The 17,063-nt window shown below is 45.9% G+C and overlaps 1 protein-coding gene across 2 annotated transcripts in view; it reads left to right on the forward strand.

The window, feature by feature from the left end:
- Positions 1 to 17,063, forward strand: part of VIRMA (vir like m6A methyltransferase associated) — a 753,509-nt gene that overhangs the window by 473,548 nt on the left and 262,898 nt on the right. For both annotated transcript variants that reach the window (XM_085605246.1, XM_085605248.1), the window contains exon 19: positions 894 to 1,046. In XM_085605246.1, the coding sequence (XP_085461372.1) occupies positions 894 to 1,046 (153 nt within the window). The remainder of the gene's footprint in view (positions 1 to 893; positions 1,047 to 17,063) is intronic.

A 17,063-nucleotide genomic window follows, 5' to 3' on the forward strand; every position in this document is an offset into this window, starting at 1 on the left:
GCCTGTCTTTCTGCAGGACTTCCTTGTGTGAAATTGGTTCGCAGACCCACCTCCAGGGAGCTTTTGCTTAGGTATGTATTCTAAGGTAAGGAATCTGCGGCTAGATGTCTCTATCAGATGAACAAGCTACTTCCCTATTTAGCTGCAGATTCCTTACCGACCCACCCATCCTTCCCGATCTGTGAATGAATTTCTAGGGGCGGGTCTTTTCCCTTTCAGGCCCCTAGTTTTCCACACCAGTGGTCAGTGTACTTCGTAGACCTGCCCTTCTGGCATGGAAAGTATTTGACGTCAGCACGCCTGGGTGGCGCCTCCGTAAGCACCGCGGATGTCACTTCCGGCACGGATGATGCCATGCGTAGCTGATCGACGCCACCTACTGGCACGCAGAGGTGTGCTAATGAAAGATTTCCAGATCTAGCCTGACACCTAGGGATATTTCTAAGGTAAGGAATCTGCGGCTAGATAGTCTCTACCAGATAAGGTGTTACCAAATGTAAGTAACTTTTTGTTTAATTCAGCTGTTCAGAATATTAAAGCAATAGTCATGTTGAATACAATTTGAATGTTGTAAAAGAGAATTACTGTGCTATTACAAATAAAGATGCTTTTCTGAATGTTAATTATATATCTGTCATTGAAACATTCTGTATATTGACATTGATCCTCAAATTTTGTACAGCTGATTTTATTGCAAACTAAAATATATGAATCATTATTATTCTGTGTACATGTTCCTTTTGGCCTGATCACTTTCTCATAGTCTGCTTTACAGTTGAATGTGGTTGAGAACTCTTAGCTTAACTTATCTAAATGGCCTTTTGTAGGTTTTCAGAGACCCATTCCTTGATGTTTATGGGTTTTGTGTAACAAAGCTGTGTTGATCTATGCAGGGATGCTGTGGCGAAGAAACTAGTCTAATGGAGGTGGAGGGTTCTCACCCATCAAGAACACTTGGACTTACCACTGCAGAGCTCAAACAACTGCTTCTGAGAAAAGAGGAAACACATGATAACTTGCTTCAGAACCTGGAAAAACATGTATTGGTAAGAATGTAGCCCAAAATCTGTCTTTGGTTTTAGATTTTCCCTTTTTGTTTTATAATAGGTCTATGTATTGTGTGCAGGTGAAACAGATGCATAAAAACAGTTTTTAGTGTCTTGTCAGCTTCTGATTTTTTGCTAACGACATCTTGGGGACATTCAGAAAGCTTCCCTAGGAATGTATTCTGCTCTTTGCTTACCATTGGCTTTGTGGTTTGTAGCACACATTTTCTGGCTTTCTATTTGCTGACTTTATTTGTTTTAGGCTGTCCACGGTGACTTCATCCCTTCTTAGGAGCAAAGCTTTTTCAAAACACGAGTGTCCTTTCTAGAAAGAGGCCTGTAAATCTTGTTCTAAAATTGTCACATTTGCTGTGCATTCAAAGACAAGTCAAATCTTAGGCTCTGTGTTCAAGGGAGCTTGGTGTTTACTTTTCTTCCTCCGACTTCAAAGCGAGAGAGTTTGTGACAATCTTGCTGGATACTGGGGGTGTAGGAAAGTTTGGGTTTTTTTTCGCCGACAGAAGCATTTCATAATATATCGGAATTCAGAACGCACTAATGAAGCACATTTTTTGTTAATTCTGAAGTGTTTTGGAAACAAATATTTTAATATAATGAAAACAAATCAAAACACTAGGTGATGTCATTTGCAAAGGTTATAATTTGTACGCTGTACAGTTTTATTTGTAAAACTGTATGTCTGTGTAAATGTAATGATAATTTTAATTGAAAATGTGTTGTCTGTAAAGGTACTTTGGAACCACACCATGTATATTCCACTCCACTCAGCACCACTCCATGCTACTCTGCATCACTCCATGCCACTCTGCACCACTCCAGTTTACATCATTCCATGCCACTGCACTCCACTCTGCACCATTCCACTCTATGCTGCTTTACTCTGCGTCTCTCTACTCTGCACCACTCTACTCTATGCCAGAGCACTCTACACCACTCTACGTCACTGCACTCCACCACTCTAGTCTCAGCCACTCCAATCTACTCTGCACAACTACACACCACTTTGCAGTGCTGCACTCTACGCCTCTGCACTGTATGCCAGTACACTCTCAGTCTGGTGTCTCCAACCTCTTCTGTAATAAGAGTTACTTCGGTTGAATAAAATCCTCCAGAGCTATTTATCTTATTAGAGGTCCCAGAAGGCCACGCAACCTTTAAAGCCGCCATCAACGCACACCACCTCCTCCTAAAAACTACAAAGAAAGCAGCCCTCAGACACAGAATCAACACCAATATCCACAAAAGCAAAGAACGCTTCGCCATCGTCAACAAGTTCGCAAAATTCAACAGCGAGACCACAGAACTCCCACCCTCCCAAGACCTCATCAACAAACTCTGCACCTACTTCCACCACAAGATCCTGCAGATCTATGTCAGCTTTGACACCCAAGACCCGCCTATCACTCCTGCCACCACCACACGCGATGATGATGCCCACCAACAGATCCTACTCAACTGGACTCCGCTCACCACGGACGACACTGTCAAGACCATTAAGAGCATTCACTCCGGAACACCCTCAGACCCCTGACCGCACCACCTGTTCCACAGAGCCTCCACCTCCATCACCCCCGAATTACACCACACCATCAACTGCTCCCACAAGACCGCTGCCTTCCCAGATGACTGGAAACAAGTAGAGATCAATCCCTTGCTGAAGAAACAGTCCGCCAACCAACAGACCTCAAGAATTTCAAATCCATCTTCCAACCAAGGTCATCGAGAAGGCCATCAATGCCCAACTCTCCAAGTTCATCGAAGAAAACCATGTCCTGGACTCCTCTCAATCTGACTTCCAAAGCAACCACTGCACCATGACAGCCATCCTCGCTGCACCCCAATGACATCCACTCCATCCTCACCGGGGAGAAACAGCAGCCCTCATCCTCATGGACCTCTGGACCATCTTCGACCCATTGCACCCTAAGCACGAGAATCCTCGACGCCATCATCTGTGACAAAACTCTGGACTGGATCCATTCCTTCCACATCGGTAGAACATAGCGAGTCAGGCTACCATTGTTCCTCTCAGAACCCACAGAGATCGGCTGTGGAGTCCCCCAGGGCTCCTCACTGAGGGCCACCCTCTTCAACATTTACATGGTCCCGCTCACAGCCATAGTCCGGAACCACAGACTCAACATAGTCTCTTACGCCGACGACACCCAGCTGATCCTCTCCCTCACCTATGAACCCACAATCGCCAGAAACACCTTCGACGACCTGATGAAGGCCAGAGCTACCTGTATGAGAAACAGCTGCCTCAAGCTCAACTTGGACAAGATCGAAGTCCTCATTCTGGGGTCCAACACCTCTGCTTGGGAAGACTCCTGGTGGCCCGCCGTGTTGAGAATCCTCCCCACACCCACGGACCATGCACGAAACCTCAGCATTATACTGGACTCCTCGCTCACAATGAACTGCCAGATCAACTTCAACTCCTCCTCATGCTTCCACCTGCTTAGAAAGACCTTCAGATGGATCCCCACTGTGGCCAGAAAGATGGTCACCCACGCACTCATCATCAGATGACTCGACTACAGCAACGCACTCTATTCAGGCGTCACCCAGAAACTCCTCAGGAAACTACAGAACATTCAGAACTCCGCGGCCAGACTGGTCCTCAACATCCCTTGACACAGCCGCAACTCCGAACACCTACAAGAACTCCACTGGCTCCCAGTCAACAAAAGAATCACGTTCAAGCTCCTCACACATGCCTAAAAAGCCTTCCACAACGCTGGATAAGTCTACCTGAACCAACGCCTCTCATTCCATGTACCCACCAGACATCTCTGCTCCGCCGAACTGGCTCTCGCTACCAACCCTCGGATCCACAAGTTCTCGACCAGAGGAAGATCCGTCTCCTACCTCGCCGCCAAAACCTGGAACACGCTGCTTCTCCACCTCAGGCTATCCCTGTCACTAACCCTATTCAGGAAGGATCTCAAGACCTGGCTCAAAGGAGCCTCAAACTGCATCTACCAACATCAATTAGCTTGTTTGAGGGTATTTTGAGCCATAATATGGCAGCCATTTTGTGATGCTGAGCAGGACAGTGCTGAAGGACATGCCCAGCATCTACTGAGGTGGTTTTAGAAACCAGATGAAATGGCCCAGGGCAGTGCTGAAGGACATGCCCAGCATCTACTGGGTGGTTTTAGAAACCAGATGAAATGGCCCAGCTAAAGGCCCGGCCTGATCCTACTGCCTTGCAAGTATTCAGGGGCTGTGGGGACAGGAAGAGTGATAAGACCTAGCCACAAATAAATAAATAAATAAACAAACAAAAAAATAAATCATGCCTTACAGCCTAGGACCTGTTCTGCTTGGCCAACGGCATTTCATAATGGTCTGAAGGGAAGAAAGAATGGGTGCAGGGTGTGCTTTTCCACTATTTCCTGTGTGGGCCTAGTAGAGTGGTACTCTGAGTCCAAAATATGGAAAAAAGGCTAAATCCAACCTCCAGTACTTACCAGGCATGGTTAAAGGCTGTGACAATAGGTCCTGAGAATGACAACATTCCTCAGTGACTGGCGTGGCTGAAAGATATTGATGCTAGATGGATTACATCTATTTGCAGGTCTGCCATTTAAGCCTAAGTGCGCTCCACCAGGACCAAAACTTGTGCCGGACAATCACTTGGCTGCTCGCATGAATCTTGCTGCAATGTTATGGAGGCTTTCACCCAATGCTGTTTGGGATTGAGAAGCATTTTCCTGAGGTCTACACCCTCTAATGCTGGCTTCTTTCTTGTCTTTCTGTTCTGTTTGATATGTAATCTACCCATAAGTAGACAATGGAGAAAGGAAAGGGTGAGGTAGAATAAAATGACTTTATGTGCACTCTGGTACTCCTGTAGACACGTCCTTGTTATGATCATGCTCTTGCAAAACCCTCAGCCAAAAACACTGATGTACTGTTTTTTATTTATTTATTTTTTAGATAAGGGAATTTAGTTGGGCTGATATGCCAAATCTGATTTTTCTTAGCTGTGGTTCCTGGCTTCGAACTTAAGGAAATGCAGCAAGCTAAGATAGTATGTATCTAGCTTCATTTGGGGTGGGAGACCCACAGGAAAGACAAAGCCTGCTGAGTCTTAAGTCTGGTGGTTGAGGTTATTTGCCACTGGTATCTTAGGGTCGTTACTAGTATTGTTCTGATAAGTGGGCCAAGTACATACATCTCTACTTGACTAGTGGTGATGGCGAGGAGTCGCAGACTTTTCAGGGAGGTACTGTGTAGTAATAGAGCTCAAACGTCAACCAACAGACACAATAACATAATATCCTGTCAAGTTTAATCTTTTATGAAAAAAGTACTTTAATCATACCACATAACTAAATACTACTCCGTTAATTGAAGAGACATACGGGCTTGAAAAATTTGTTGCTATAGACAAGTGCTACACCCCAAACTTTCTGGGGTCTTCCCATTTTCTTCCTTTTCCTCCTGCAATGGTTGAGTCCCCAGTACACTACAGGTTTTAGGCAGGTAGTACGTACAGGCGCAGATAGCTTCATTTCTCTCACATGTGAATGGCACCATTTTTGTTCAATACCTCTTTAGCCCTTCTTGGCAAAAAGTCTAACTGAGCACGCCAGACCCATCTGTGCGTGCGCACTCTTTAATCACTTGTGCAGGATTGTCCCCAAAATTGTACCTATGGCTTCTATTACAGTTCTGGCAGCACACTGCTCTTTTCTTCAAGGTGTAGGCTTCACCTGTGTGGATGATGGCCTGTGAGTTAATCAGTCAGGTGGGCCTGTGCAGCAACACCAGATTTCAGCAGCCGCGGTCCTCCTGATAGCCTAGACTGAATCCTGGGGTGCCAGTTGTGGCATCCATGCTGATCTCCTTGCAAAGATGTCCTCTGTCAGTTGTGGCCTGCTTTCCGATTAGGGCTTCTAGATCGACAGTGATGTACTACTTTATTACGGCAATAACAGCACTAGTCTCTGAGCCAATGGCAGACTGACAGGCTGAATTTCTATACAGAGGTACTTCAGCTGGGAGCTGCTCCCACAGAACTTCCTCCCTCTTTTAACAAAGCCCTCACAGATGCTCTGCTGGGAACCATAGTGGCCAAGGGTATGCCCAGACATGGGTCCCTTGCTTGCTGTGCCACTGGATTCAATCTAGCCTAGCTGATGAGGGGTGATACCCAGAAACCAGTACTAAGATGCTTGTTACTGTTCCAGGGAGGACCTGGCCTGGCAGTTCAGGCTGAACTGTTCCCATGAGGAGCAGGGCAAGACTGATTTGCTTATGGCTGGGTCCAAACTGGGGCGGCATAGGGAGCAAAAGAATGATGGATTAAACCCAGATCTCTTGACTGGGGTGAGTGGTTGAAATGTTTCAGCACTCCGTCCATCATCTTGTTTTGTTTGCTGTGGCCTGGGTCTAGGCCAAGCCTTGCACAAGGGCGCCTGTGCATAAGGCAATTGCTCACTGCCATCGCCGCACTCCTAGGGACCCAGCTTTCCTCACCCAGCCCACCCCACCCTGGAGAACCTGGTCGCACTGGCCTCCACCTCCAAAGTCAACCCTGGTGCATTCCCTATCACACCTCCAGATAAGGAATCCAAGAGGTTAGACACCTTTGGCAAGATGATGTTCTGTTCCGTTAGCCTTACACTGTGGTCAGTAAACACCACATGCCTTTTGGGCTGATAAACCCACACAGTTTGGGATTCGGTTGTGCAAGTGCTGCCCATGGTCTCAGATGAGGCCCGAGCCATACCATTACAGGCTATTGCAGATGGCAGAGATGCAGCAAAGTTCACCATTTGCTGTGGGCTGGATATGACCTACTCACTCTGCAAATTGAATTGAGCAGTCCGTGGCAGTCAGACGTCACGCCTGGCTGAGATCGACTGACTTTTCAGGGGATAACCAGGCATCCCTTATAGACATGCCCTTTGATGGCACCAGTCTCTTCGTAGACAGGGCACATTAAGCACCGGAGCGCTTTAACGGCAGCTGAGCTACTTGCAGGTCCTTGGGGCCTCTTCATGGCGCATGCCAACCCCACTCTGTCTTTCGCCCCGTCTGTGGCTTTGGTAGGGGCTACCAACCATGTCCATTCCCTCCCAGACACCATGGCCAACAGACTCCCCAGTCCTTTCGTGGCCGCGGATGCAGTTCCCACAATCCTCGTGGGACAACCAACCATCCCTTCCGGCCCTCCCGGCAGCAAGAACCTTCAAACCACTTTAGTGTGCACTCATACCATCACTGGCACCCAGTTGGTGGCAGGATTCGACATTACCTGCCCCACTGCGAGTCTTTAACAGTGGACAAGTGGGTCCTTCATTTTGTTCAGAGGGTTTACTCCACCTCTTTTCTAGAAGCCTCGCCACCATCCTCAGACCAACTAATGGAGGACCACCTCTCCCTGCTCCGTCGGGAAGTACAGACTATTGTAGCCAAAGGAGCCATCAAGAGGGCGCTGGCATCAGAAGCAAGTTATGTTTACTATTCTCACCTTTCTGTGCCCTGGAAGGACTGAGGCCTCTGCTCAATTTTGGACTGGTGCCCTCTCAATTTCTTCCTGAGTAAGGAGAATTTCAGTACGCTTAGGTTAGCTCAAATTCTGTCTGCCTTAGACCATGAAGACTGGATGATAGCTTTGGACTTTCTGGATGCCTACTTCCACATTCTCGTTCTGCCTGCCCACAAACACTGCCTGCAATTCACGATGGGCCACAAGCATTATGAGTTTGCTGTGCTCCCTTTTGGCCTTCCCAGCGCCCTTTGGGTGTTCATCAAGGCGATCGTGGTGGTTGCAGCACACCTGCGGAGGTCAGGAGTTCCAGTCTTTGCCTACTTTGACGATTTGCTGTTGAAAGCGGGCTCTCCCCAGGCAGTGATCTCTCACCTTGAGGCTAGGGCGGACTCCTGCTTTTGCTGGGGTTGACTATAAACATGCCTATGATACACTTGATGCTCCCTTTCATTGAAGCTTTTCTGGATACAGTGCAGTTTCGCAACCGATCTTCGGAACGGCCACCCAGGATATCCGATGTTTCAGTCTTTAGCCTAGATTTCAGTGAGACTGATCTTGAGGCTGCTAGGCCTCACACGGCCTCCTGCTGGTAACGCAGCATTAGGGGAATCTCTTCGACCTTGTCCAGATGTCGGAGGGAACTACAAAAGATCTGTAATGGTGGCTGACGAAATGTGATTGGATCAGCGGCAGACCCCTCTTTCTTCCCCACGCATTGCTGACTATAGTGACAGATGGGTCATTCCTGGGTTGGGGCAGCCATCTGGGAAAGGTGGAGATCGTAGGACTTGGTTCCTTGGTGGAGTCTTGGCTCCACAGCACCCTGCTGGAGCTCCTTGTGATCAGACTGGCATTGAAAGAGTTTTCTTCCCTCCATCAAGGGAAGACTGGAATAAGCCTTCACCGACTACAGCACCACCACGTGGCACTGCAACAAACAGGGCTGGATGAGGCAGTTGACCCTTTTTCAAGAAGCCCTGCCCCTGGACATGGCTGGAACAGCAGGGCATATTCCTGATGGTTCAAAACTTGGTGGGATCTCTGAACCAGGGGTGTGGAATTTAATAAAATATCTAATTGTCCATGGGGCAGGTTGCTTCATAAATCTACTTATCCTGAAACTAAATCCACTTGTCCCTTTTGTGCCATGTAATGCAGAGACAAATTATGGTAGCAATCTCATTATATAAGCGCTCTGAAATAGCCTCTCTGATTATGCCAGGGCTCCTTCCATAGTAGGGTTTGAATACTAGCAATTCCCTTATGTTGCTACTTTTCCGCAGATCTACATACTGGGGCTGAAGGTAATGGTAAGCAATAGGGTTGGAATACCCTTTTTAGTCTGTGCAAACCTACTAACTTGCATGTGTTAAGGGTTTTCACTAACTCTGGTCTAATTTTTTCCCATACTGAGAAATGCTGGAAATGTACTCCCGACAATGGCAGACATACAACTTCTTCCAGGGTTGGGAAAAAATTGGTTGGAGGGAAAGTGAACTTGCAAACACTCAGATTTTCGCATGAGCAGATCTACACCTGCATATTTGCTAATGCTAAATGCGGTTCACAAATATTTTCTAGGAGTACTATTTTCGGCCTACTTCTGTAAAGTCTTGTGAATTCACGAAAGCAGTATATCTGCACTTAATGCAAGGACATGGGTGCACTTTTGAGACTTTATTTAATAATTGGACCCCTAATTAGGTCTGGAGTCAACATGACCTTTTGTGTTTATTAAAATACTCTGGCTTTACCATTGGTTGTTTAATATTGTTTCCCATAATCCTATGAAAACTGCTTACAGTGATTTTTCATTATGAATATTTTTGGGAAATACTGGCATACATCGACCCATTTTACTAAATGATGAAGGAAAGAAATGGTACCTAAAATTTTACAGTAGTTTAGTGAAATATTTTTTTCATTTTTCTGTGAACTTTTTATTTTGAACGGAAGAGAATCATCAATCTTGCTTTCAAGCTTATGAAAATATTTGCATCTAATCAGAGAGCATTCTGGGAGAATTATACATAGCCTCATATTGCTAAACTTTGAAAACGTGTGTATACATTTTATAATGGAACCACTGTCAGTAGTGCAGTCCAAGCTTACAACAGTTACTTAGAGCGCTCACCCTAATAATATAGGCTTTGTAATAATGCACCATAAATACAAATTTGAACAACATTGACATATGGACACAAATATTACCTTAACTACATGCTTGGCTTTCCCTGGTCCATAATGTGGTACTGTAAACAGGCATCCAAAGGGTTTGTGCTGCAGGGAGTTCGGCCTACTTGTCGCAAGGACACAATGCATATGAAAACGTGTTGCCTTGACCCCAAACAATATGTCCCGGGCGTCGGGCTATAGGGATTCCACATCCCTGCTGAACGCCAAAGCAGATGAACTCCGCCATCAATGCTTAGAGGATCATGAATGGCGTCTCCACTCAGAGGTGGCGCAAGGTCTCTTTCAGCAGTGGGGAGAGCCTTGGTCAGATCTGTTCGCCTCCGTCGAGAATGTGCAATGCCAGCAGTGTTGCCCGTTGGAGTTTCCAAGCTGGCTCTCGGTAGTAGACACTTTTCATCTCAAGTGGAGCTCAGGCGTCCTGTACGCCTTTCACCCCATACCACTCTTGCCCAGAGTTCTCAAGAAGATCTAGAACGGCCGGGTCCAAGTCCTCCTTGTGGCTCCGGACTGATCACAGAGAGTCTGGTATCCCGAGCTACTGAGCATGGACATCGATCCGCTGATCAGGCGGCCCCTTTAGGAGGATCTTCTGTCATAGCAACAGGGGAGGGTTCTTCACCCGAACCTGTCCACTCTCTGCCTTCCTGTGAGGAGATTGAGTTGGGCCAGTTGACAGCTTTCGATCTTCCTCCCGAAGTCTCTAAAGTCATCTTGGCAGCTAGGCATCCCTCCAGCAAGAAAATATATATACCTGCAGTTGAAAAAAATGTGTGGCATGGTGTGCAGGAAAGGACATTGACTCCCTCTCTGCCTCCCTTTTTGAAATCTTACTCTTTCCCTTGCTAAGCAGGGCTCTGCTCTGGGCACTCTTATGGGCTACATGTCTGCTCTTTATGCCTTTTTTTGTGGCTTCCTGAGCAATCCTCATTATACAAGTCCCCTATTGTGAAGAGGTTCCTAAAAGGTCTTGTCCATCTTTTCTCTCCATCACCATTTATTATTCATCAGTGGGACCTTAATCTGGTTTTAACTTTCTTGATGTGTGCTCCTTTTGAGACTCTCCATAATTGTCCTATCAGGTTTCTGACAATCAAAACAGCCTTTCTTGTGGCGATTACATCTGTCCGTAGAGTGAGTGAGCTGCAGGCCTCATCATCAGAGCCGCCTTCCCTCTCAATTTTTTCTGACAAACTGGTGCTTTGCACATGGGCTTCCTTTCTACTGAAAGTGGTCACCTCATTTCATATAGGCCAATCCATCACCCTGCCTACCTTTTATGCTCCTCCACACCTCTCTGAGGAAGAGGAGTGACTCCATCTTCTGGACCCAAAAGAGCGTTGTCGTTCTACCTTCACTGCACACGTAGTTCCAGGTGGACGACAACCTCTTTGTGGGGTATGTTGGAGCGAAGAAAGGTTTGGCTGTGCTGAATCTGACCATCTCCAGATGGGTCAGGCTATGCATTAAAATCTGCTACGCATTGGCTGAGAAGCAACCTCCTGAAGGTTTGTGAGCTAATTCCACCAGAGCTAAAGGTGCGACCACTGCATTAGCTCATGGAGTTTTGGTCCTGCACATCTGCCAGGCAGCAACTTGAGCTTCTCTGCACACATTCACCAACCATTACTCTCTGGACAGTCTGGTCCATTGGGATGGGCACTTCGCCCGTTGGTCCTGCAGGACTTCCTTGTTTAACATTGGTCAGCAGTCCACCTCCTTGGATGCTATTGCTTGGGTATCTATTCAAAAGTAAGATACCTTCAGTATCTCCTTATCTGGTAGAGACTCTATCTAGCTGCAGATTCCTTACCGACTCACCCATTCTTCCCGCTCTGTGAATGAGTTTCTAGGGACAGAGCTGATAACTTTCAGGGCCCTAGTTTTCCACACTAGTGGTCCGTGTTCTTCATGGATCGACACTTATGGGTTGGAAAGCCATTAAAAGATTTTGACATACGATTGTGACCCGAGATCTGGCGACCCCTGACCTGCCTCCAGCCGACGCCTGCAGTCTAAATCCAGAAGGCCCCCCTAACCGCGACCAGGAGCTGGTAAGAAGATCCGACCCTAAAAGGCACCCCTGCACCCGACGCCCCACAGCCTTGTGTGCCCAAACCAACAGTTCCTAACCAACCCTTAACTTCCCAAATTACCTCTCCAAGTGGTGGTCGCACCCAGAAGTCCTTCGTCTCCCTGCCTGCAGTGCTTTTGCAAACCGGAGGTTCTCCATAGAAAACAGGGCGCCCGACTTCGAAACGGCACTCTGCACCAGGCCGCCCCAGTGCCGCTGAGGGTGCACCTTTTGTACTACTTTGTTTCCCCATTTGCCCTGACCTTAACCCTAGGAGCTTTGCTCCCACAACCCACAAATAGAGAGTAAGGTTCGATCTAACTTTAACCTCTGCCTACCTCTGGGGTCACCTGGACACTATACACACTAAACCTCATTTTAGTGTAGTATATATAGAGCCAGTTTCCTACACCCCCGCCCCAATTCAAATGCATTAACCGTATCTTCAATTAAGACAGCCAATGACTGCCTTTGTTTCATCCCTATGTTTTCGTCATCTCCTGTCTCTTCCAAGGGATCTCTGATCCTGTCTTCCCGTAGTAATGAACTTGCAGATAAAAAACACTGCATACATGAAAGCACCGTAGACTCGCTATATGCTATGCCACACGTTCGCTAGAAGTTAATTCCCATGACTTTATTTCCATAGTTGTTTTTTTTTTTTAAACATTAGTCTTGAGACTATTGAGTTCTTCTGCAAAATGCCAAATATGATCCTTAGTGTTACTAAGGAGGGTTTCAGTGCTGAGTTAAAGGTATGTAATGTTTGTGTTTCTGGACATTCGGATGTTTCACATTGGTAAACTTGAAACTTTGTAAGAATTTAAATTGGCTACATGTGGTACTATACCAAGTGATCGATACAAAAAAAATCCATATAAAGGGTTTTCCTAAAACCACAGCTGACAAGAAGGAAAGGATGAAATATAACTACTCCTAGCTAACTAATCCTAACATGAAAAACACTTAATATTTTGTTCCTGCTCTTTAAAAGAGGTTAAAAATAGTTCGTAATTTTCATGATGATCCTGTTAGCTGCTGTCCACATGTGCCATAGTTACTTGCTCGTTATAAGTTTGGTGAACCCAAAGGGGGGTGGGTCATGTAAGTAAGGTGCAAGTAGTTAAGTTGAATCAATCTAATAACGGTGGCAGTAGCTAACTCTCTGGGAGCTATTCTGGCTTCCCTCCACTCAGCGTCTTCAAGCTCACCAACCCAAGTCTCCCATTTCCGTGTCAATCTGGTGAATTGCTGCAGGGTATTAATAACTAGGGATCAGTAAATCTATGAGCTAGCACACTTGTAAAGCTTCCCCATCAACAGTTTGGCCTTGAGAGGGCTGAAGTCCGTAACATCTGTGTCGCGGGGAATATTAGCCAAGAGTACGTGTCACAATTGCAGGTATTTATGAAACTGACTGCAGGACCGTTTATATTGCTCCTTTATCTCCAGAAACGTCTGTATATGGTTACCTACCCTGACGTCTCCGACTTTGTTAATCTCTCATCTTTGCAGTGTGGTGCATCCATTTTCCCTACCAGAGGGGGGGTCATCCCCGTGAGCCTGCGGTCCCAGCCCGTGATGCAGAGAGCCGCTCACCAATTTAGTAATATCGCCTGAGTAATCTCCAGGAGGCATCCGAGGATGGGGGCCCCATAGAGCATTCCCATGATCTTGTCAAGGCCTAGCGAAGTCAGCTTAGTGCGGTATATCGTAGCATCCCCCCCCCCCCCCCCCTTTCACCCCCACCCAATTAAACCACTCATTTATCACAGCCAACTGTGGGGTCATATAATTAGGTCCGCCATTCCCATCCATCCATCAAAAGGCACTCTTGGCAGTTAACTAGAGCTACTCTGGAACAATCGTCTGCCCAGAGGAAGTTACAGATTATAGAGCTAAAATTCTGAAACCATTGCCTGGAGAATGGAAGGAGAAACGTTTGGAAAACATACAGGATTGGGGATACTTTCATTAAAAGGAGGGCTACTTTTCCCAGTACATAAAGTAGGAGGTGCCTCTATTTCTGAAGGTCCCATCTCCTGTTGGTCACTAGGGGAGTCAAATTGAGGCTCCGCACCAGCTCCGGAAGCCGAGAAATATAGATGCCCTGGTATCGGAATGATAAGTGGTGCATGGGGATTGTGGAATGCCAGTAGCAGACACTCAAGACATCAGTTTTTGGGATCAGCAGGGGATTTACTTTATTTACCTAGATAACTGAGGCGTCCTCATCAATGTTGAGTATTTCTAGACATCATGGGCCGAGGCCTGCTGGTTCGCTGCAAAGAGCAAGATATTATCTGCATATAGAGCAATGCGGTCCTTGGGACCATTGTCCCATGACCACCCTTGTATGAGGGCGTTACATCATATGAGTCATGCTAGGGGCTCGATTGCTAGGGCAAATAGGAGAGGGGAAAGGTAGCAACCTTGCTGGGGGGGGGGGGCTGTATGCATAGGGAAGGGGGAGAAGGGACTTGTTGATATGTAATTGAGCGGTTGGATGAGAGTGCAAGAGTTTGACCAAGGTACAGAAGGAAATCCCCAGTCTGGCTAGTTCTACAGCGGCACTTACGAAGGACCAGTCAATTGTATCGAAGTACTTTTCAAAGTCTACCAAGAGCAGGACTTAGGAGTAACGAAGGTGATGTGCATGGGAAAAGGCCACTTGGACTCAATTAGTTAATTCAGCTTTATTCAGTCATATTAAATAAACCACTAAAGTACAATACAATCATGTGCAATAAAATAGTGCAGATTCATCTTAAATCCTTAAATAAGACTGAAAAGATAAGAATAAATATAAAACAAAAATACATATAAAACACAATCACCAAAAACAGTACAATGATATAATCCATTTAAGAGCCTGCCGGCGACTTGTGTGACAGAGGGACGAACCACAAAAGTGGTCATGAATAGCCTGTTACATAGCGCAGTATAATTATATTCGAAGCATAGGACATATTTCATCATAGTATTAAGTTTACGTCATAGCAGTATAAGGGTATCAGAAAAGCATATTGATAAGTGCATCTAGACCTAAAATATACAGAAGTCACGCAACTATAAAGGGAGCTTACCCAAAAATATCCTAGTCTGTAGCACCAGCTTCATAAAAGTATATATGTTAATTGCAGTCTCCCCTGAACCAACAGATTGTAGAAAGTGCAGTGCTTCTGTGCAATGACGCGAAGAGTACTTAATAAAGGCCTTAAACAGAGGACCTATGATGAGAATCAAATGTGCAGAAGAGTGCTAAATGTAAAGTGCTGTGTGCTGATTTCTGATAGCATGGGCAAGGTGAGAGATTCTGCAACCAATCATTGCGCCCGGTGAAGGTGACTAATCTATGAAATAGACTTGGTTGGAACCTAAGAATGATAAAGTGCTGGTAGTGCTGTGCGTCATGAAGCATGAAGGACTGGATTACTATGTTGTAATGCAGGAATGATCCTCCTTGAATAATATGCTTTTATGGTGGTTTTACTTGCACCGAATAAAGCTGAACTTGAACTTGAATGACTGGATGTTCGTGAGTGGTTTGAGTTGCATATATGAGGCAACCAAGGGATGTTCAGACAGTCTTTCGCATCTCTCATCGTCCCAATGGGTGTGGCACTTAGCCCGAAGTATTTTTTTGTGTAACATAAGCCACGATTGTAAGAAGTCTTAAAACAGATCCTGACTGCCTAGAGCGTTGGCCATTTCCGTAATTCCCCTCAACCAGGGAAACTCTAGGCCAGGGTCAAGTAATCCTCAATTTTTATTCTATTCAGGGTGAGGGTTTCATTGATCCAAACTCTTTGCCATAACATAGTTGGTCGAGTTCTTAAGATATCCTCAAGATGTTGAAGGCCTTAATTCCCTTTGACTAATAAAACAGGTGGTGGACGGTGGAAGAGCCAGTAAGTAGCTTGTGAATTTGTTCTTCATGATCTGCCCCATAGGTTGCTATGCCAATGCATTTTTCAAGGTAAATAGCCAGTATATGGGCAATCAATCTTTTACCTAATTTAGTAGCAAAGGCATAAACATCATTAATACTCCTTGCTAGCTCATTGTTCCTAATTATTAGCTGTGGCTGTCAAGATCCCTTGCAATTGAATGCTACCCCTATGTCAACCGGGTTGCCATGGAGCTTGAAAGTTGGTTTTGAGTCCTTTCAATATCCACAGGACATTACAGAGGACTTATTGGTGTTTATCCTCATGTCAAGCGTCTCCATGAGATGCTGCAATGCGACCAGGTTACGTCCATGATGACTGCATCATTGGCATATAGTAAGGCCTGTATTTGGTGCTTCGCCAATCTGGGGCATGTCGCCACCTTAAGGGTAACTCTCTCTCCGGGTGATGGATGTAGAGGGAAAATAAAAGGTGCATGTATGCACCCTTTCCTAACACCACTGCATGCTAAGTTTCTTGTAGCACTCTCCCCACCCCTCCCCCCCCTTACTACAGTGCTAGAATCACAGTAAATCTCTTTATAATGGATCTGTGAATGCCCAGGTCTTCCACTATGCCAAACAATTTGGTGTGGAAAACACGATCACAGTCACTGTACAGATCCATGAAACCAAAGTGCAGTGCCCTACGCTTTGTGATTTGTGTATTTCCCTAAAAAGAGGCAAAGATTAAATTGGTCCTCTGTCTCCATCTCTCTCCTGAACCCATACTGGATGTCCCTTAAAGTACCAGGCAGGAGAGCAAAACACAACCTAGAACCTTCACAGTAGAGTCCAGGAGAGATATTGGGCTATAGCAGCTAGGGTGCTTTTGGTTCCCTATTTTAAAAATCAGAACAATTAGAGTATTAGACCATGCCGGGATCTTAGTAGAAGAGCTGACAGATCTTAGAACGTTAATTAACAAGTTAGCCCACAGATATAGGTTACTCTTAGAAAGGTCTAGAGGGATTGTGACTGGGCTGGGGGGGCTTTCCGCTAGAACTGAGCCTAATGACCGTTAACACCTCTTCCAACGAGGGGCAATAATTTGGGAGGAAACAGTCCTTTACTGATGTCGAAGGATCGCCATCACTAATGAAGTAGACCTCCGCAAAAAAGTGACCCACTTGTGACCTGATATGGCAGTTTTGATCATGGGTTCTACATGGTTAAGGAATGGTTTTTCTGGAGGTCTTCTAGGATTTTAATCCAAGGGCGTTTTTCCTTGCATTGATCGTCATTTTGTAGGTCTTCCCACAACGTGCGACC

The sequence above is a fragment of the Triturus cristatus genome, chromosome 5_1, assembly GCF_964204655.1.
Source record: "Triturus cristatus chromosome 5_1, aTriCri1.1, whole genome shotgun sequence".
Classification (NCBI taxonomy): domain Eukaryota; kingdom Metazoa; phylum Chordata; class Amphibia; order Caudata; family Salamandridae; genus Triturus; species Triturus cristatus.